The 21,919-nt window shown below is 36.9% G+C and overlaps 1 protein-coding gene across 4 annotated transcripts in view; it reads left to right on the plus strand.

Moving 5' to 3' along the window:
• The window catches only part of sh3kbp1 (SH3-domain kinase binding protein 1), a 48,665-nt gene extending 29,955 nt beyond the window's left edge, over positions 1 to 18,710 (plus strand). The window contains exons 3-19 of one of the 4 annotated variants that reach the window (XM_056249096.1): positions 260 to 383; positions 1,189 to 1,230; positions 1,679 to 1,785; positions 1,925 to 2,054; positions 3,440 to 3,633; positions 8,524 to 8,599; positions 8,731 to 8,825; positions 9,526 to 9,627; positions 9,982 to 10,033; positions 11,544 to 11,615; positions 11,890 to 12,049; positions 13,419 to 13,483; positions 13,717 to 13,826; positions 14,652 to 14,801; positions 16,782 to 16,999; positions 17,355 to 17,418; positions 17,934 to 18,710. In XM_056249096.1, the coding sequence (XP_056105071.1) occupies positions 260 to 383; positions 1,189 to 1,230; positions 1,679 to 1,785; positions 1,925 to 2,054; positions 3,440 to 3,633; positions 8,524 to 8,599; positions 8,731 to 8,825; positions 9,526 to 9,627; positions 9,982 to 10,033; positions 11,544 to 11,615; positions 11,890 to 12,049; positions 13,419 to 13,483; positions 13,717 to 13,826; positions 14,652 to 14,801; positions 16,782 to 16,999; positions 17,355 to 17,418; positions 17,934 to 17,972 (1,800 nt within the window). In that variant the 3' untranslated portion in view covers positions 17,973 to 18,710. Of the gene's footprint in view, positions 1 to 259; positions 384 to 1,188; positions 1,231 to 1,678; positions 1,786 to 1,924; positions 2,055 to 3,439; positions 3,634 to 8,523; positions 8,600 to 8,730; positions 8,826 to 9,525; positions 9,628 to 9,981; positions 10,034 to 11,543; positions 11,616 to 11,889; positions 12,050 to 13,415; positions 13,484 to 13,716; positions 13,827 to 14,651; positions 14,802 to 16,781; positions 17,000 to 17,354; positions 17,419 to 17,933 lie in introns of all 4 variants that reach the window. The other 3 variants (XM_056249095.1, XM_056249098.1, XM_056249097.1) reach the window with 3 other exon arrangements.
• Positions 18,711 to 21,919: the final 3,209 nt, after the last annotated feature.

Genomic DNA, 21,919 nt, shown 5'->3' on the forward strand with positions numbered 1-21,919 from the left:
AAGTGCAGTACAGACAGAGCTGCTACTTCTGCTAACAGACGTACAGACAGATGGTGTGTGTGTGTGTGTGTGTGTGTTTTTGGGGTTGACTCTGAGTCACTGTACGGCCCATCCAGGAAACGAGCGCCGCTCTGCCGCACTGACGCCTATGACCGCCTCTCTGTCTGCCTGTCTCTGTCTTACACACACACAGTGAATGAGAATGGACCAGTGCTCCCCCTATTGTTTCTCTGCATTAAATGCCCTTTTTCTATTTTAGGAGATAAAGAAAGACTCGAAAAAGGAGGTGAAGAAGGAGTCCAGTTTGGCCGGATCGAGATCAGACCTGTCCAATGGCAGCACCAGCCCGAAATCAGAACCCAGCCTCAGACCCGCCAAGAAAGGTAGCACATCTGATCTGAAAAGTAGACCAGTGCTTATTCAGCACAATACACCCACACAAACACACCCTCATGTCTCACTGGACAGGATTTGGGGGCTGGTTAAAGATTCTGTGGATCAAAGATTCAATTAAACAGAGATCTGGCTTAGATTTGCTTCGCGCAGATGAAAAGAGAGACAGTTAAATATATAAAAAATGTTGCAGACTCTTATCCTTCTTAAATGTGCCAGGTCACCCATACAGGTCCAGAATCTGTCCATCAGACCGGTTGTAGTGTGTGTGTGTGTGTGTGTGTGAATGGGCCTTCGAGGGTAAGTACAGTATTACTCTCCTCAGACCAGAAACCATTTACTCCTACCACTTCCTGTGTGTGCGTGCGTGTTAAGGTACACAATTATGCATTATTAAATCACCTTTACACAGACACAATTACATAAACATCACATAAGTCTTAATTGGGCCACTGTGAATCCTCTGAGTGGTCACAGATCAGTTTGGCCAAATTAGTTGAGTATGTTGCCATATTAATTTAAAATAAAATGCATAATTAAAAAATATGGATGAAAATATAACCATCAAAATAGTACACTTTCTTATTATTTACTTAAGTAAATAATTTGGGTCATAGAGATATATATATATTTTTAAATCTACTGGATACTATTTTCACTGTTTTCTATTTAAATGTAATATCTGGTTTCTGAAACAAAGAAACATTCTGTTTAGAGTCCTCAATGTACGTATATCACCTGATTTTCAGACAACAGCACTAGTGTTGGTTCATGTGACTTTAATTTGTTTTGCAGATAGAGATGTTGGTTTCCAAAGAAAGCGTGAACCAAAACACAGTATGTTTGTCTCATTGGTTTTCCCCAGAGTATTAAGTATTGAAATATTTCGGCATTATCAGTAGTGTATGGTATCAATATATTAATAGGTCAGAGTTGAGATGCCCAGTTTCTCCATTCTTTAGAGAACTGAAACTTTGAGTATCTATTGTCAGAGGCTAATTCATGAGCTACATACAAGTCTGTATGTATAGTGATCATCACTGGAGTAAAATGTGTTGCTAATTGTCTAGCATAAATTAAAGAGAAGAGCGACACCTAGTGCTAGAATGTGTAAGTGCTGCTCTGTTTTGTTATTTGTTGATGGATGGATGGATGGATGGATGGATGGATGGATGGATGGATGGATGGATGGATGGATGGATGGATGGATGGATGGATGGATGGATGATAGATAGATAGGTAGGTCACACATCATTTATCCATGTGTATTATTTCATGTAAACAGGCGAGGCAATCCGAAAAAGACGCTGCAAAGCTACCTTTAGCTACACTCCGCAGAATGAAGATGAGCTAGAACTGAAGATCGGAGATGTTATTGAGATTCTGGGAGAAGTGAGTACTGTACAAGACTGTAGTTTAATACAAATACATGACCATCACATTATAAATATATTTCATGTCACAGATTGTTTCTACCAAATATGTAGTCTCTAATTCTTAAAACTGCCTTTGTGTGTGTTTTCTCGCTCAGGTGGAGGAGGGATGGTGGGAGGGATCTCTCAGCGGCAAAACTGGGATGTTCCCCTCTAACTTCACCAAGGAGCTGTTGGCCGAGGCTGAGGATCTGACCCCACAGGAAGACACGCGCAGCACACGGACCAGTCAGTCTCTACACCACATACTCTCTTGACCACATCTGAAAATGCTTCCTCATCTTACCAACCCAATGTCTGTGAAAATTCCCAGGGATCCATCCAGGTCATAATAGAAAAGAATGGAATATATTTTGGAGCATGTTTTTCTTCTTATTGAAGATATATTGGCTTATTGAAGTGACGATTTCCCAGCAAACAAGCAGATGGTGAAACATGAAAGTTTCATCCCATCGCATATGACGGTCATGATTCACATCATTAAGCGAGTGACTCCCACAGTGATTTGTGAGTCTTGTGATGTTACAGAGTGTAATGAGGTTAAGTGTGGGGAAATCTCCACCTCCTCCCCACAGCTGATGAAGTCACTTAGATAAGTGGTGAAACATTTGTAACACATGGAAGAAATGCATCCAGATGCTTTAAAATAAGTTTTACAAAATATCCAGCCACATCTAATCAATCATGTTACATGCATCTTAGCATTCACTCACTTCTCTGCTTTTAACCAATCACAAATAATACAATAATTTAAAAAACAATTAAGATAAATCGCTTACTAGAAGAAGTTTCTTTTATTTGTTTAGCTACATATCATGTGACCATAAGCCAGCATCAGAGAACTGTGAACATGCAAATGTGTTGTTTACTTATTGAACTATTCATTTAAAACCTCAGGGGTACCTAAACTAAACATGTTATTTTAAAGGGGTTCTGCTGGCAGGGTTTAAGGTTTTTTTGTGCATTTATTTGATCAAAAATACAATAAAACCGTAATATTGTGAAACATAATTACAATTGAAATACATTAAAAACAAAATATATATATATATATATATATATATATATATACCGGTATCTAAAAAAAAAAAATATATATATATATATATATATATATATATATATATATATATATATATATATATATATATATATATACTGTATATATAATATGTATTCCTGTGATGGGCTGAATTTTCAGAATCATTACTCCAGTCTTTAGTGTCACATGATCCTTCAGAAATCTTTATAATATACTGATTTGGTGCTCAAGAAATCTGTAAACAGTTATTTATCCTTATTGTGACATTTGATCACATTAATGCATTCTTGCTAAATAAAAGTATTATTTTCTTTTAAAAAGACTTTTTAAGAGTAGTGTATATTTATATAATAAAATTAAACTTTAAATAAATTGTGTTCATTAACATTCGTTTTAGTTGTAACATTTACATATAATACCAATATCAGCGAAATTTCAGCGTGCACCGCACTATCAGCAAGGATTCCTGGACAGATCTACACTAACAGTCCAGCTGTGAAGAATGATGTATTCAAAGCTGCATGCAAATGCTTTCAGTCCTCCTTTAAAAAACGTGTTTGTGTATTTGCAGGTATAAAGGACAGCACCGGCTCGGAGAGCGATGGCGGCGACTCCAGTAGTTTACGGTCTGACACTGGCAGTGTGTCCTCCAGTTCTGAGATTCAGCCCAAAAAGGTTCGGGGGTTCGGCTTCGGGGACATTTTCAAAGACCAGCCGATCAAGCTCCGCCCACGATCCGTGGACATGGACAATGATGTGGAGAAGGTGAGTTTGGAATATTGGTATCTCTGTGTTTTAATGAAGCAAAAGAAAAGTGGATGTGCGGCTCTCAGATTTTACGACTTTTTTCTTCAGTAATTACAGTCAGGCCGTCTCTATCTCGGTCCCCTGCGTTCACTCTGCCTTCGGCCCCACAGCCTCTTGTTCATTAAAACCTTCCTGCCTTCCTGTCCCACTGAGAGTGGTGCATTCCTTTGCTCATTTCCTCATTTTCTCTACCCATCGTTGGCTCTCTTTATTAGTCCCACATTTAATTTATGCCTTTCGTTTCTTTTTTCTTTCTTTTTTTGGGGGTTTGTGTTATTGTGGAAACTGATTATTTTGTGTGTTTGTCTCTCTCTCTGCCAAGTTCTTGCTCAGAAGTGTGAGTCTGTGTAGTTAAGAAGTCAATAGTTACAGTGGTGTGAAAAAGTGTTTGCCCCCTTTGTAAATATGATCAAAAATAAATCTGCATTGTTAATCCTTTTGATATTTTATTTAAAAAAATTGAAAAAATCTAACCTTTCATTGAAGTAAAAGAATTGAAAGTTGGGGGAAAATCACATTATGAAATAAATGTTTTTCTCCAAAACACGTTGGGAACAATTATTTGCCCCCTTTTATTAAATACTTTTTGCAACCTCCTTTTTCCAAGATACCAGCTCTGAGTCTTCTCCTATAATGCCTGATGAGTTTAGAGAACACCTGACAAGAGATCAGAGACCATTCCTCCATACAGAATCTCTCCAGATCCTTCAGATTCCCAGATCCATGTTGATGCTTCTTCTCTTCAGTTCAGCCCACTCATTTTCTATAGGGTTCAGGTCAGGGACTGGGATGGCCATTGCAGATGCTTGGTTTTGTGCTCAGTGACACATTTTTGTTTTGATTTTGATGCTTGTTTTTGGATTACTGTCCTGTTGGAAGATCCAACCACGGCCCATTAAAAGATTTCTAGCAGAGCCTGTCAGGTTTTGATTTTTTATCTATTGGTATTTGAACGAATCCATGATGCCATATATCTGAACAAGATGTCCAGGACCTCTGGCAGAAAATTAGGCCCACAACATTAAAGATACAGCAGAGTATTTCATTCTACACCTGGGGTACTTTTTATCCCTGTGTGCACCAAACCCATCTTAAGTGTTTGCTGCCAAAAAGCTCTTTTTTTTTTTTGTTTCATCTGACCATAGAACGTTTGAAAAGTAACTGACACTACAGGAACTTCAAATGGGATGGGTTCTATGGTCAGATGAAACAAAAAAATTAGCTTTTTTGGCAGCAAACACTTAAGATGGGTTAGGTTCATACAGGTATAAAAAGTACCCCATGTGTAGAATGAAATACTCTGCTGTATCTTTAATGTTGTGGGCCTAATTTTCTGCCAGAGGTCCTGGACATCTTGTTCAGATATATGGCATCATGGATTCGTTCAAATACCAATAGATAAAAAATCAAAACCTGACAGCCTCTGCTAGAAATCTTATAATGGGCTGTGGTTGGATCTTCCAACAGGACAGTGATCCAAAAACAAGCATCAAAATCAAAACAAAAATGTGTCACTGAGCACAAAACCAAGCATCTGCAATGGCCATCCCAGTCCCTGACCTGAACCCTATAGAAAATGAGTGGGCTGAACTGAAGAGAAGAAGCATCAACATGGATCTGGGAATCTGAAGGATCTGGAGAGATTCTGTATGGAGGAATGGTCTCTGATCTCTTGTCAGGTGTTCTCTAAACTCATCAGGCATTATAGGAGAAGACTCAGAGCTGGTATCTTGGAAAAAGGAGGTTGCAAAAAGTATTTAATAAAAGGGGGCAAATAATTGTTCCCAACGTGTTTTGGAGAAAAACATTTATTTCATAATGTGATTTTCCGCCAACTTTCAATTCTTTTACTTCAATGAAAGGTTAGATTTTTTCAAATTTTTTAAATAAAATATCAAAAGGATTAACAATGCAGATTTATTTTTTACAGCCATCTCTGATCATGTTTACAAAGGGGGCAAACACTTTTTCACACCACTGTATGTGTGAAATAGCATACTACCATTCAGTGCATAATATTTCAGCAGTACACAGTATGTACCATATTCATGTGAACTTTCTATATGCTTAGAGTGCTCTAGGGATGCGCAATATATAGGTACCATATTGATTATCATCTGATATTAAATATTTAATTATGCATGATAATTACATTTCCCATTCTTTATAATATGCTGATTTGTTGTTGTTTTAAGAAACATTTCTTATTAATATTAATGCTAAAAACAGTTGTGCTGCTTAATATTCTTGTGCAAACCTTAATGCATTTTTTTCAGGAGTCTTTAATAAATAGAAAGTTCAAAAGAACAGCATTTATTAAAATTTTTTTTTAACAAAAAGTCACTTTTGATCACTTTAATGCGTCCTTGCTAATTAAAATAATTATTTTATTTTTGAACAGTAGTGTGTATTGATTTAATACTATGCGCAATATATCAGTACCATATTGATTATTGCCCAGTATTAAATATTTAATTATGCATGATAATTTCCCATATTTTCATATTTACATTATCTTTGCAATTATCTAACACCTATTTAATGGTAATCTTTAACTAAATTCACTAGTAGCATTGCATTGCTTCATAAATTAATTAATTTAAACAAAAATATTTCTTATAAAACTTGAATGTATATAAAATAATTATTTATTGGTTAACAACACAGTAATCTGCCCTCATTATTGTAACCCATAAAGCAATGTGCTCAACTCGATCTTCTTTTTCCTATGATAATTGAATCAGAGGTAATATCAGAATTTTACACTGCCACACATTATTACACAAACTTAGATTAACAATACAAAATAATCATATTTAACTGAATTAAACATGCAACATGAGGTCATGTGAGAACAATGTACCTTAATACGGTTTAAATGTTTAAAGTTGCATGATATTATTTCACGTTAATTAAAGAAATAGTAGGCAGTTTGCAGTATACACATCATACTGTAGTATGCAGTAGGTAAGTTATCCATTTCATATACATATGTGTGTTGTGGGTGTGCGAGCTGGGCCGGTACTCTCTGTCACTAAGAAAGGAAGTTATTGTCAAAGAAGTGTTTATGGGACGTCTTCCGCACTTTGTGTCTCTTCAGCCTCACTTTGTTTAGTCTGAAAGAAAAGGAAATCTCTTCAGATCTATTGTTATACATTCCAGTGCTTAACTCTTCCACCTGTTACAAACAGAGACAATTTTCTTCTTTGCAAGGCAAGTGATTATTGCAATATGGAAATGCAGTGTCGTTTATAAGCTGAAGGTTTACCCACATACAAATTTACCACACCCCGACACGGCTCTCTTTCCATGTCCAGCCCTCACCTCCTCTCTTCCTCTCTCTCTCTGAGTGGTTTCCTGACTGAAGGGCTGTTTTAAAGCAGAAGTGGGGCTTGTAAGACTGTAAGAGACTGTCATGACTCAGGGGGGAGTGACTGAAAGCTTGTTGGAGGTTCCTGTTGCAGGCTTGTGCACACCGTCCTACATATGCACGTCGGATATATCTGAAGGATTGTTTTTGTCATTTTGAGCAAAGAAGAAGGTAAATAAGACCCATTTTTCTCTGCAACTCTTTCTTAATCTGTCCGTCTTTCTACAGTATGTTAACGATGCTAAAACTGTGGCTTCATCGCTGGAAGTGAGCTGTTAAATACAACGGCCGAGATGTGTTTCGTTTCATGTGGCGTGATTTGGGCTTCAAGACAGGGCATTATGGGTGTTCCGGGGTGGAAGTCACCGTAACCCACTGAGATGACATGTGGCCTTTGAGAAGAGCAGTGCAGCCAGATGTTGTAATGATGTTCTTATTATGTCGTTTAAACATTTGGGTGCCACATGGCGCTTGTTAGTCCGACTCCATCATGACTGCTCTAAATGAGAGGAAAAGGAAGAGAGAGAGAAGGAGGAAGAGTGGGTAGGGTTTTTTTTTTTCCTGAGTGAACAGCCAATGTGTGTGTTAAGGCCACATTGGGAGTGCAGGATGTTAAAGAGCTTGTTGTATGTCAGGTTGGATTGATTCCCTGCCATGTTTGTGGAAGGATTGTGGCTTCCCTGTGGGAAAGAGGCCAGATAAACAGAGTTAACTGGACAGTATGCTATTCACACACGTATGTTTGAATTCACTGGGCCCCCTGACAACTTCCTTACGGCCTCCCAACTGCACAATAGCTTTTGATTAATTCTGCAGATTGTTCTTTGTTATCAAAAAATGCTGAATTTTTTGTGAGACTGTTGGACTCGGGGTCAATGTTTCTAGTTGCCCTCATTGACTGCCATGCATACTCAACAGCATTATAATTTTTAATATGAATTTACTATTGATATTAAATTACTTTAACATGTATTAACTTTAACAAAAATGTATAAAGATGTATAATATACTACATAAATCTCTATATTTAAAAAAAAGTAAAGACTTTTTTATACTAATTATTCAGCAAGGACACTTTCAATTGATCAAAAGGGACAGTACAGACATTTATAATGTTGCCAAAATATTTCTATTTCAAATAAATGCTTCTTTTGAACTCTCTATTCATCCTGATAAAAGTATCACAGTTTTCACAAAAATATTAAGCAGCACAGCTATTTTCAACATTGATGATAATAAGAAATGTTTCTTGAGCACCAAATCAGCATATTAGAATGATTTCTGACGGATCACGTGACAGTAATAAATGGCTTTTTAAAATATATTTAAATAGAAAAGTTATTTTAAATTGTAATATTTCACAATATTACATTTTTAACTGGTAATAAATGTTTTATCTTATTTTTATCTTACCGACCCTAAACTTTTGAATGGCATGTTCGAAGTAGTATTAAATATAAGTATTTGATTCTCCTCAGCCTCCGATGGTGAAGAAAGTCGCTCCAGCTGTTGCCCAGGAAACCATGAAGGCGGAGCCTGAAAACAAGGCCAAAGGTAACAGGATTATATCATATCTGTTCTGTGGATTATTTCAATGCCTAGATTGTCCATGTACTCAAATTGTATGCAAATACGACATAATTGTTTCTTGATGTGACTTGTGGCTGTGAACATTTAAATTACAGCAAAGGAGTTTTGCAAAGTAATTTTCCCGTATGAAGCTCAGAACGAAGATGAGCTCTCAATCAAAGAAGGAGATATTGTTGCGATTGTCAATAAGGTGAGTATGGTGATTGCACACAAATTTGTTCTGAAACCATTAAAATTAGCTACTATATATATATATATATATATATATATATTAGGGCTGTCAAATGATTAATCACATCCAAAATAAAAGTTTTTTTTACATAATATATGTGGGTGCACTGTGTATAATTATTTTGTATATATATAAATACACACACATGCATGTATATTTAAGAAAAATATTATTTTTCTTAAATATAAATTTTATTATTTATATATAAAATATTTATATTTATATATAATATAAATTATATATAAATCTATATACAGTATATACATGAAAATATTTCTTAAATATATACAAGCATGTGTGTGTATTTATATATATAAAATAATTATACACAGTACACCCACATATTATGTAAAAAAAACTTTTATTTTGGATGTGATTAATCACGATTAATCATTTGACAGCCCTAATATATATATATATATATATATATATATATTAATAGTTAATCATTTTTTAATGACCACGCCCACTGTAAAATCTCATTGGTTCAAAATTCCTCTCCAGATAACTGTACAGTATATTGAACATCAAATATGTTCTGATTGACATTTCTGCTTTCAGTGTGGTTGACAAATTGTTACTGACATCATGTCAGGCTTGGTTAGAACACAGACAGACTGCTGAAATGTGTGCTTCCGTTGTTTGTTGTTGTGTGTAGGATTGTGCAGACGCTGGTTGGTGGGTTGGAGAGGTGAACGGCAAACAGGGAGTGTTTCCAGACAACTTTGTGAAGTTATTCATTCCTGAGGTAGAAAAAGAGGTGAGATCCTATTTTTGTCTCTCTTTGACACACTTTAGCTGTTTTCAACGGGGAGCTCCCGTCCTGTTTGTCAACGGGCCTCAGTCTCTGAGCGAAAGGAGAGCTTTGGTGGAATAAACACACACACACACACACGCTCCCCTCTGCCCTGTATTTTTGCCTACCTCCTTACCCTTTGCCTGATTAAGCAGCATGTCCTTTGATGTTTGGTGTTTGGCCTGAAGGGTTTGTGTTTTTAATAGGACAAATGTGTATGTTTTAGTATGCGTTTTAAAGGGCGATCAGTGTGTTAATGAGTGTACATGTGTGTTTTAATAGGTGTACTGTGTGTTTTAACTGTGTGTGTGCTTACAGAGACCTAAGAAACCACCTCCTCCTGCAGCACCAACCACTAAACAGGTCACAGGTAAACTCCTTTCCTTTTCTTTCTGCATTTTTTTCAGCAGATGTAACAATGTGTAGTATACAGGCAGAGTACTCTATATGGGGTACTGTATCCCACTATGCATTACTTTTGACTTAACCCTTTTCCATTTCTTGTGTAACAAATGTAAGTAAATGTAAATAATTTATTTCTGTCACTAAATTAAACATGCAAAGTGGTCCTATGAAGTCATATAAAAACAAGGTATCGGTTTAAAACGGATTTTTAAAAATCCATTATATTATATTATTCTGGCTCTTCCTTGTCTTATAAGTCTTTCTGCTGTCTATTCAATGATCATTGGAATCTATCATTATGATCTATCATAAGGATCTTCTCTGTCATAATAGTGTTCACTTGTTTATGGATATACAGTATGTATATACATTATGGATATACATTATGTACAGTATGTATACCAGCTTACTCAGAAATCGCTTAAAATATAAATAGACAAGAGTTCCTTATAGCTTCTCTTCAGAGGTTTTGAAACTCGGCCCACGTAATCTTTGTATTAACGTACCATGAAATTGGAGTGAGAAACAAAGGCTACGTCTAGAGGGAACAGAGAGATCATGCAGTAGTTATATTTCCAACACTAGTATATGGAGTAGTGATAGACAGATATTTGACCATTTTTGCATTATCAACCAATTTATATCAATCAATATTGTTAAAAATTGAGTGTTCATGTAATTTCAGTGCTTTGCTTGTATAACCGGTCTTACCGACCCGCTCCGAGCGGGATTCGAAGTGTGGGATCTCTGGGGTCAACTGCTAATTTTCCATCACAAATTATATTGTCAGCATAACAATTCAAGTAAAAAGTTGAATTATAAATATTAACATGGATTTCACACTGTCTCAGTCATGTAAAATAGTTATATAATCATAATACAATATAATAGATTGTATTTTAAAACCTGTTTTAAACTGTTGCATGCTACATTGTTTAATAAGACATGACCATGTTCTTTTTGTGACAGAAATAAATGATTAAATCCTTCTTGCTGGCATTTGTCTCACTGGAAATGGAAGGTCAAGACTATTGCATTGTGGGATAACTGTATACCACAATGCAATACTCTTGACTTTACCCTTTTGCTTTTATTTGCTTTTTGCTTCAGTGACAGCAGCACTCGAGCTGCATGAACTCCACAGGTTTGTGTAAAACCTGATGATCATATTCTCCTTCATGATTTGAGAATGATCCAAAGAACGTATTCTGCTTCAATTGAAGCAAGAACATCTGACTGTCTGTACAAAGAGTCACATGATCAGTGTCACAAATATGTTGACTTAGAAATAGTGCAGAGTCTTATGTATTTCTTCATTTTACATTGTAACGTTTCTTTGTTTCATTTATTATGTTGTTGTTTTTTTGTTTGTTTTTTTCATGTTTAAATTGGATTTCGAACCCTAGATGTTCAATTTGTGCATGTTTCCAGTGAGTCGGCTGTTGAACCCTCATATTGTGTTTATTGATCCCCAGACAAAAAGACAGAGGCAAGAAAGGTTCCACCAGAACGGCCCGAATCTCTCCCACACAGAGCTGAGGAAAAAGGTTGGTAGTGTCTTTCAGAATTATTTTGGTCAACTCTAATTCTGTTATTTAGAACTTTTAATGTGAAACTTGCCTTCCTCTAAAAGGTTTAGATTGACATAGTGCTTGTGTTTTCAAAGACTTCTTGCTTCTCTGAAGTAAACATAAGTTGGAATAACATTTTCTATCTCTGCTTTGACAATCCCTCTTTTAGTTTCCTGTAAACATCCTTGTATGACATTTTATACCTTTTAGTAATGATGATGTCAGTGATGATGATGGTTATTACATGTAGGTGAAGAGTCGAAGTTGGGTGAGATTCTAAAGCCGTCCCTCCCAGTTGTCCTCCCAAAGAAGCCTCTTCCTCCGAAGAACAACAACATGTCGAATCGACCGTCATCCCTGCCACCCAAACGCCCAGACAGACCTGAGAGACCAGCTGTACCCAATATACCGTCAGTCTCACACACATGTACTTGCATCACCAACACATACATGATCACATGCATCATAGCCTAATGCATCATTAGGGTTGGAATCATTTGAATTTTAACAAATGTTTTAAAATAAAAACATTTAATTGTAGCTGAATACCATGAATAAAAATCAACAGAATAAAGAACACTTACACAAGGAACTTTTTTAAATACCATAGCCTAACTAATATAAATGTCAAGCATTAAAGACAATTCAACACTCACTAATTAAAAAAAGAACATATAAACAAATTAGCAATCGCACAACTGAACAAAGACACAGTTGAAATAAACAGTGTTTTAAGATTTCCAGGTATTCAGGTACAAAAACTAAATTAAATGTAAAAAACACACATTGCAAATATACTTTCAAAAGTTACTCAGTCAAGAACAGCGAGTGAATTTTCTCTGTCTTTTGTTGTTTTATTAACGTTATTATAGAGACGGCAGCAGGAATATTAGGCTGCTGTCACTTTAAGAGCTGCACGGATCCAATAAACTGTTACACATGCGTTTTCTTTGTTAACTGTTTACTTAAGATAAGAACAGAAAACAGCGTGCCAGTCGTCTTGTGCATGAATGGTTTAAAATCATATTAAAATGCACACAAAGGAATCGATAAGAGGAATCAAAATTTTAATTTATAACAAGTGTCTGATTCCTGCCTTTTAAGGATCCAATTCCAGAACTGAAATAGATTTTCGATTCCAAAACCTATGCATCATGATATCTTATCTAACAGATGATATTCTTAATTTTTACACTAAGATCACTATTTATTTGGCACAAAGATGGAACTCAATTAGTGTCACAATTAAACATTAACAGATAACAAACTTTTAACAGATTAATTTACACTAAATAATACAATTAAAAATACCCTATTTTACATGACTGAGTCTCAAGACTCAAACATTTTATTTTTGAACGGATTCATTTAGCACCATCCAAATTACTTCCAAGTAGTGATTCCAATGAATCAGTGAGTCATTTCATTTTAGAATGGATTGATTTTATTTAAAACCATCCAAACTACTTATGTTCAGTGATTCCAATGAATCAGTAACTCATTTCATTTTTCAATGGATTGATTTATAACCATTCAAATTACTTCTGGTAGTGAATCAGTGAGTCATTTTGTTTTTGAATGTATTGATTTAGAAACATCCAAATGAACCAGTTCACTAGAATGAATCAGACTTCCAATGCTACACACTGTATTAGAAATACTATTAATCTCTTATTACATTATTACTCCATTTTATTGTCCTTTCCAAGAACATTTGTGTTATTTTTGTGTGTTTTTTTACTAAAGCTCATTCTGGTTTAAATATCTTTTGTACAGTAGTGACAGTCCGAAGACTGACGGTGTGGCAGCTGACCGAGGCTCTGCAGACAAATCACTAGATATCGGTGAGTCCCTGTTCAGAGCTGCCATTCAATCCAGAATAACTCATGACTAATAAGACTTATAATAATCCATATCTAATAAGATTAAAACCGCTCTATGTCCAACTCACTTCATTCGTTTCCATTCTGGAGATGATGGTCTGGCGTGTTTTTTCCTGTGTCCGTGATGCATATGCACGTGATATATATGTGGTCCCGTGTGTTTATCTTTGTATTCGTGTGACTCTCGGCTGAAGATGTAGAAGACTTCGACTCCGTCGTCTTATCCACAGAGAAGCTGAACCACCCGACCGCATCACGGCCCCGTGTGATGGACCGGCGGCCGCGATCGCAGATCTTCACGTCTGTGAGTCCACGGATATTATTTGTGCATTTCAGTCATTTTGTTGTGTGTTTTTGTTATTTTTATTAGCTTATTTTGTATATTTTTTGATATCTATATATACCCAGTGGGCACCGGAAGTCAATGTAACATCAGAAAGACGAAGGACAATGTTGTACTGACGTAAAATTTTGCATGAAAATGAAAATTGGGTTGACGTCAAAATCCAACATTGTTTTTTTGTCAGCCTCCAACACTGGACCACCGTTGACTTTTGGTTGCTTAAAACCATAACTTATTACCAACAAAATATGTGTTATGATGTTATAATTTAACATTGTGTCAACATTAGCATTATGACGTTTATCAGACATTGACTTTCAGTTACCATACCTCATGACTAAATGTTGGTGTTGGATGTCAATTTGATGTTGGGATTAGATGTTTGGAAAACATTTACATTTTGTTAAGTAACACCACAACTTAAAACCAACAAAATATCAATTCAACTGTCGTCAGTATTCTACAGTACATCAAAATGACATTGGCATTGAATTTTTTATGGTTTTAGTTTCTTTTAACTATAATAACTCTGCCACACATGCTTGTTTGTTGTTATTTTTAACTAATCAGAGCGTCAAGTCAATTACATTTGGGGGGGTTTCACGCCTATCAGATGCAATCAACTGACAAAGTGTCATATATTTGTGACTTTTACAGGTGTTCAGTGTTAATCCGTCAGATATGATTGTGCCATTTGCTATGTGTGAACGTCACATGGGCTTACCCCGCTCTGCCTGTCTATGGGTTATCTGGTCATGATCGCTTAATTATCTCTCTACTTCCTAGTCCTCTCTCTCTAGTCCTGACCTCCTGGACTCCCCATCTCCAGAGGAGGAGAGGAGAGACAAGGAGATGGGAAAGGAAGAGCAGGACTCATTCACTCCCAAAACTATTGACAACTCCAAGAAGATGCCCAAGGCAGTGCCAGTCATAACAGTAAGCCCCCTCCCCCATCCCTTCCCCTCCCAGTCATCCCACCCCCTTACACCCTCCTCTCCTTTTGCATGCACATCCCTGTCCTACCACAAGGGAGCCCCCTTGTCAAGCATTTTTATGTACTGACACAAAAAGTATTACTTTTGGAAACTTGAGTCACACTTTTAAATGATTTCTTTAAAAATTCTTACATTTGAAGTGTGTCTTAGAGGGATAGTTCCCCCCAAAATGAAATATCTGTCATTATTTACTCACTCTCATGATGTTCCAAACTTGTAAGACTTACTTTCTTCTGTGGGAAAAAAAAAAGGATATTTTGGAAATTGCCTGTTTTTTTTTTTGTCCATAGAATGAAATTTAATGGGGTCCATAGAGCAATGCAATGATGTTTCTTTTTTTTTTTTTTTAAGTTAGCATCACCCAGGTTCGACAAAACCTCAATTTTATTTTTTCATTGGCATTTGGATTATTGCAGAAAATAAGCTTTGGGACCAACAAAAGTTTATGATTCTTTCACATTTTGTTTATCGTGATAATAATCTTCAATCTTTGAAGATCTTAAATGATAATCTAATCTTGGAAACCTAAATACAAAACGTAAGCTATAAACAAACTACACCCTGGTCACATGACCACCAATATTAAAGGGATAGTTCACTTTGAAATTAATTTTTGATATGTTTTAGCTTATCTCAAGGGCATCCAAGATGTAGGTGTCTTTGTTTCCGCAGTAGTTTCAATTTTGATATTTTTAGGTCAAACCGTTCTATTCTGTCAGTCATATAATGCAGGTCTATGGTCACCACCTCAAAGAGCATACACAGAGAAGTCCAAATTAAACATGATTTAATGACTCGTAAATGTTAGTACACATTGATGGCCTAAGACACGAAACGAGCAGTTTGTGTGAGTAAACGAACAGTATTTATATCGTTTTTACCTCTTGTAACCACAGCCACGTCCAAGTGATCTGAGGGCGCGGGCGCTTCGGTCTGTGCGTAACTTACAAGAGGTAAAAACGATATAAATACTGTTCGTTTTCTCACACAAACCGCTCGTTTCGTGTCTTAGGCCATCAATGTGTACTAACATTTACGAGTCATTAAATCATGTTTAATTTGGACTTCTCTGTGCATGCTCTTTGAGGTGGTGACCATAGACCTGCATTATATGACTGACAGACAAGAACGGTTTGACCTAAAAATATCAAAATTGAAACTACTGCGGAAACAAAGACACCTACATCTTGGATGCCGTTAAGGTAAGCTAAAAAATATCAAAAATTGATTTCAAAGTGAACTATCCCTTTAAGCTTCCAACAACACTTTCAGTTTTAATACAAAAAATGTTTGAGTTAAAATAGTTTGCTAGAGAACAATTATAAACACAGTGTATCTGTAAAAGCAGATTATAGAGAGCAGATGAGTTTACTTTTTCGGTGTGATATTTAATGTCCCCAGCAACTTCTGCAGTCCCATTTAGACACTTACCTTTTTCCAGTCAAAGCTTTAAAAAAAAAAAGCATAAAAATATCCTGAGCTTGTGTTCACCATAGGCCTTATTTCAAGCATTTAAGCAAAAACCCACTGGATGATGGAGCCTGAAGTGCTTAAATCCTAACTCTTTTCTAGGTTTTCACCTCCAAAAATATGTCGATCCTGCAGCACTCCATTTGTTGTTTTGGACCCCATTGACTTTCATTGTATGGATAAAAACAGTTCTTAAAATATCTTTCACAGATGTAAAATAGTCATGCAGGTTTGGAATGACATGAGGGTGAGTAAATAATGATAGAATTTTAATTTTGCGGTAAACTATCCCTTCAAGTGTCCAAATACTTTAAGGTGCCACTCACACACACACACACACACACACACACACACACACAAAGAGAGACTGAGGCCCGAAATGGAAGACAAACATCCGAGAGTGATTGTTTGATAAGCTCTTTTTCTGATATCTCATGGGGGTTTTCCACAGGCTCCTGAGAAATCGTCTTTACCCCCTAAACCAAGTGCCCCTCCATCCTCTTCTGGGTCCAGTGGGGCTTCTCTCCACCAGGGCGCCGCTGGTCTGCGGCCCCATTCCCCTTCCGTTGATGCGAGAGGGAAGAATGAACAGGGTTCCACGCTGGAGGAGCTCAAAGCACAATTACGAGACCTGAAAGGAACCGTGGAGCTCATGAAGAGCCAGCACAAGTATGAACCAATGGGATGGGGATCAGGGGTGTCCTCTTGGCGGGCCACTGTCCTGTAGAGTTTAGCCCCAATCCCAATCAAACAATGTCTGACTAGGCAATCTAGAAACTTCCAGGCAGGCAAGTTGGAGCTAAACGTTGCAGGACAGTGGCCCTCCAGGACCCTGGTTTGATGGAAGACAGATGGAGTGAAGTAGTGAAAGAGGGGAAGGAAGTATAAAGAGAAGGAAATTATTAATCAATGTATGGAAGTATAGAAGGAAATGATTGAGATGAGATGTGGGATGAATGAGTTGATTGACTGATGTCTTTTTAGAAGGATGTGACGTGTGTAATTCCCAAACTTGTTTTATCAGACAAGAAATCAAGCAGTTGGTGAGTGAACTGGATGAGGAGAAGAGGATTCGTATTTCACTGCAGGTGAGGGGACATTAGATCAGTCACTAACCAGGTGCAACACGATATAGCAATATTAACCAGCCTAACATACACTGCCCGGCCAAAAAAAAAGAAAAAAAAGAAGTCGCTGTTTGGATTTAAATAGGCAAATGCTTAAGTCTATGGATCAGTATTGCAGTGACCCTAATTGAGTATGTAGATTTTCATTTCTTAAACAACCATGTAGGAAGATATATCATGGCCATATTCCTGGATGACAATGTCAAGATTCATCAGGCTCAAACTGTGAAAGAATGGTTGGGAGGGAGCATGAAGAATAATTTTCACAGATGAATTGGGACCTCAGAGTCCAGACCATAAATTCATTGAAAGTCTTTGGGATGAGCTGGAGTAGACTTTACAGAGTGCTTAACATTGTCAATACAAGATCTGTAAAACTGGGGGGAAATAATCTTAAATCTTAATATGTGAAGTGTTGTTTATATTTCCTATGGCTGTGTTTAACTGACTCCTCTTTGTTTTATGCTTTGTTTTAGATGGAAGTGGAGCAGATTAAGAAATCCCTGTCCAAATGAACTCAAGCATGCTGGATGTATCAGATGAAGGATCTGGCTGAGGTTCCACACCACAGCCCGAGTAGATTGTGCCAAAAAAAAGAAGAACAATGTATCAGAACAATTGCATAAAGAAAACAACTGTTTACCCCCCAAATCACTTGTACTCTTTCAGCTTTCGTTGTTTTAAGAAGCTTATTTTGCGTGTTATGCTCAGACTGGGCGCTGACTCACAGACCCGTTGCCCGGGTGTGGCCTTACGGTGGGTCATGTGATTAAAGGGTGCCGATGACCCACACCTGGAGACGGGTGATAGCGGTTGCCATGGGGATTAGCTGGTCTCCTGCACAACTGTGACACAGTTACCCCATCACCCTCTCTAGTACTGCCTCTGAACGCTAGTCAAAGAACACATCAAATGAAGGAAAAAGGAGTGTGTTTTACTTAAATACTCTTCACCCTAAGTTCTTTTCTTTTGACTTGGAGGCCTTCTGTTATTTTCTTTATATGCAAAGATGCGTTTGATTTCACACCCCTTGCAGTTTCCACATGCAGCAAACCCACATTGAGGCCTTGTTTATTTGGAGCATAGTCTTACCTATTTCTTTTACGTTGGTGATGACAATGAGAAAACTCACGTTTTGTTTTCTTGACTCGGTTGTTTTCTTTGAAATCTTCTATATATACTTTTATATTTTAATGTACTAAATACAATAATGTGTGCAGATTTTATTAAAAAAAGATACTTCAAAAAGGTGATTTTCTGGTTCTTTGTTTATTATATACGCTTATGTCCTCTAGGTGGTGCACCAGGGTCAAGTATGTGAATCTTATTGCCTGGATTTATTAAAAATTAAAAAGAATTTATATTCAAAATAAAATAAAAATTGCAAATAATATAGACATGTTTTAAGGAGGTCATGAACTGAGAATTCAACAATGTGAATGTCTCAGCAGTGCATTATTTGTTTGTATTCGGTGCATTTCACTGTGGATTATTTGGTAGTGCAATTTCGATGCAGGCTTTGCAAACAGACTTTTACGATATGGATCTGCCAGCAACCACAAACATGTGAGTAACCATGTTTATTCTAATGCCTGTGATCAATGATTTCTGATGTATAATTATTCAAGTTAAGATAGATTATCTTGCTCTCAAAATCGTTCAAATGCATCAGCAAATCAAGCTTAGCGATCAACTTCACATCGTTTCTCTAAGTAGGATGAAAATAGTCTTATTTAAACTGTTTAAATTATATACAGAAAGCGATCAAAGAACGCTCCTTTTTCTAATTGCCCATGCTGTTAAACATACAGGAGTTTATCTGGACACTTGCCAAAACTCGTTATGAAATCAATGATGCAGTGCACAGCGAATCTCTTACTGTATTTACATCGTGTTTGCATTGTTATTTGGTGAAAGCATTCGTGAGAGTGCAGAAATTCCATTGCAATGATGAGGTCACTTCATTCATGCGATCAACAGACTGGGTTCATCTGCTCAATGCTCCTCACTGCAACCTTTTATGTGTTGGAAATAAATGTAAATATAATGCTATAATCATTTCTTTTCACGATTCGTTAATCTAGATAGTTGTAATTGAAAAAAACGTAGTAAAAGATTTCAAGAGAGTTCCACATGTAATGCTAGCTATTTCATATGCAACATGTTAGCCAATCACAGCAGTGGGCGTTTACACTTAAGTCTCACAGCAGACACGCCCCTTCATATTTGAACCATGCATGTTCAAATCAGAGGCTAAAGTTCATGGCCCCTTTAAATGTAGGGCTTAAACTAAAATGTCAAAGACATAATAATAATAATAAATAAATAAATTATCTCATTTAAAAATTAGGTTGAAAATTTTGTAATTTAAATTAGATTGTCGGACATTTTATTAATATATATTTACTTCAAATATGTTTTTGAAGTACAATCTTTGAAGTAGTTTTGTTTGTATATATATATATATATATATATATATATATATATACACTCACCGGCCACTTTATTAGGTACCCCATGCTAGTAACGGGTTGGACCCCCTTTTGCCTTCAGAACTGCCTCAATTCTTCGTGGCATAGATTCAACAAGGTGCTGGAAGCATTCCTCAGGGAGTTTGGTCCATATTGACATGATGGCATCACACAGTTGCCGCAGATTTGTCGGCTGCACATCCATGATGCGAATCTCCCGTTCCACCACATCCCAAAGATGCTCTATTGGGTTGAGATCTGGTGACTGTGGAGGCCATTTTAGTACAGTGAACTCATTGTCATGTTCAAGAAACCAATTTGAAATGATTAGAGCTTTGTGACATGGTGGAAGTAGCCATCAGAGGATGAGTACATGGTGGCCATAAAGGGATGGACATGGTCAGAAACAATGCTCAGGTAGGCCGTGGCATTTAAACGATGCCCAATTGGCACTAAGGGGCCTAAAGTGTGCCAGGAAAACATCCCCCACACCATTACACCACCACCACCAGCCTGCACAGTGGTAACAAGGCATGATGGTTCCATGTTCTCATTCTGTTTACGCCAAATTCTGACTCTAACATCTGAATGTCTCAACAGAAATCGAGACTCATCAGACCAGGCAACATTTTTCCAGTCTTCAACTGTTCAATTTTGGTGAGCTCTTGCAAATTGTAGCCTCTTTTTCCTATTTGTAGTGGAGATGAGTGGTACCCGGTGGAGTCTTCTGCTGTTGTAGCCCAACCGCCTCAAGGTTGTGCGTGTTGTGGCTTCACAAATGCTTTGCTGCATACCTCGGTTGTAACGAGTGGTTATTTCAGTCACTGTTGCCCTTCTATCAGCTCGAACCAGTCTGGCCATTCTCCTCTGACCTCTGGCATCAACAAGGCATTTCCGCCCACAGAACTGCCGCTCACTGGATGTTTTTTCTTTTTCGGACCATTCTCTGTAAACCCTAGAGATGGTTGTGCGTGAAAATCCCAGTAGATTAGCAGTTTCTGAAATACTCAGACCAGCCCTTCTGGCACCAACAATCATGCCACGTTCAAAGTCACTCAAATCACCTTTCTTCCCCATACTGATGCTCGGTTTGAACTGCAGGAGATTGTCTTGACCATGTCTACATGCCTAAATGCACGTAGTTGCCGCCATGTGATTGGCTGCTTAGAAATTAAGTGTTAACGAGCAGTTGGACAGGTGTACCTAATAAAGTGGCCGGTGAGTGTATATGTGTGTGTGTGTGTGTGTGTGTGTGTGTGTGTAATATCCATATAATTTTTTACCTTTTTTTTTTTTTTTTTTTTTACTAAAGTTTGTTTTCATCATCTTGGTCATCTTTATTAACCCACCAAAGAATATCATTTGATAGAAAATATAATTACTAGAAAGTTCATTTCCCTTTCCAGAATAAGTCAGAAGCCTCCATCAAACAGCTGATCTGTGATCAGATTTTAAATTCTTGTACATCTTTTTAGATAGGGGTTACTGTTGTGTATCATTTCATGTCAAGGTCATGTATATGTGAGATGTTTTATGAGATGAAGGTCATTTTAAGTTCAACTTCTATAAAGGGTAAGATCACACACATCAAGCGGCTCAGAGACAAACAAACATTCAGTCGGCCCTCAGAAGCGCTCACTGTCTGCAGCTATATGGACCCCTCTCTCAAACACATTTAAGACATTCACTGATATCATTCCATAGGCATCCGCTGCTCTTTATGGTATTTGATCTGGTAATTGAGGATCAAGTCTCCTGGTTGCTGGCCACTGAGGCCTGCAGATAACTGTGTCTCTAAGGACGGTCACATCACTAATGATGCACAAAACCAGGAGATGTGAGCACACCTTAGAAATGTTTTAGAATCCAGTATGTAAATGATGTTGTTTGGGTCAATCATTTGAATATATATATATATATATATATATATATATATATATATATATATATATATATATATATATATATATATATATATATATATATATATA

Source organism: Rhinichthys klamathensis, unplaced genomic scaffold, assembly GCF_029890125.1.
Source record: "Rhinichthys klamathensis goyatoka isolate OS25496 unplaced genomic scaffold, OSU_Roscu_1.1 h1tg000059l_1, whole genome shotgun sequence".
In the NCBI taxonomy this organism is placed as follows: domain Eukaryota; kingdom Metazoa; phylum Chordata; class Actinopteri; order Cypriniformes; family Leuciscidae; genus Rhinichthys; species Rhinichthys klamathensis.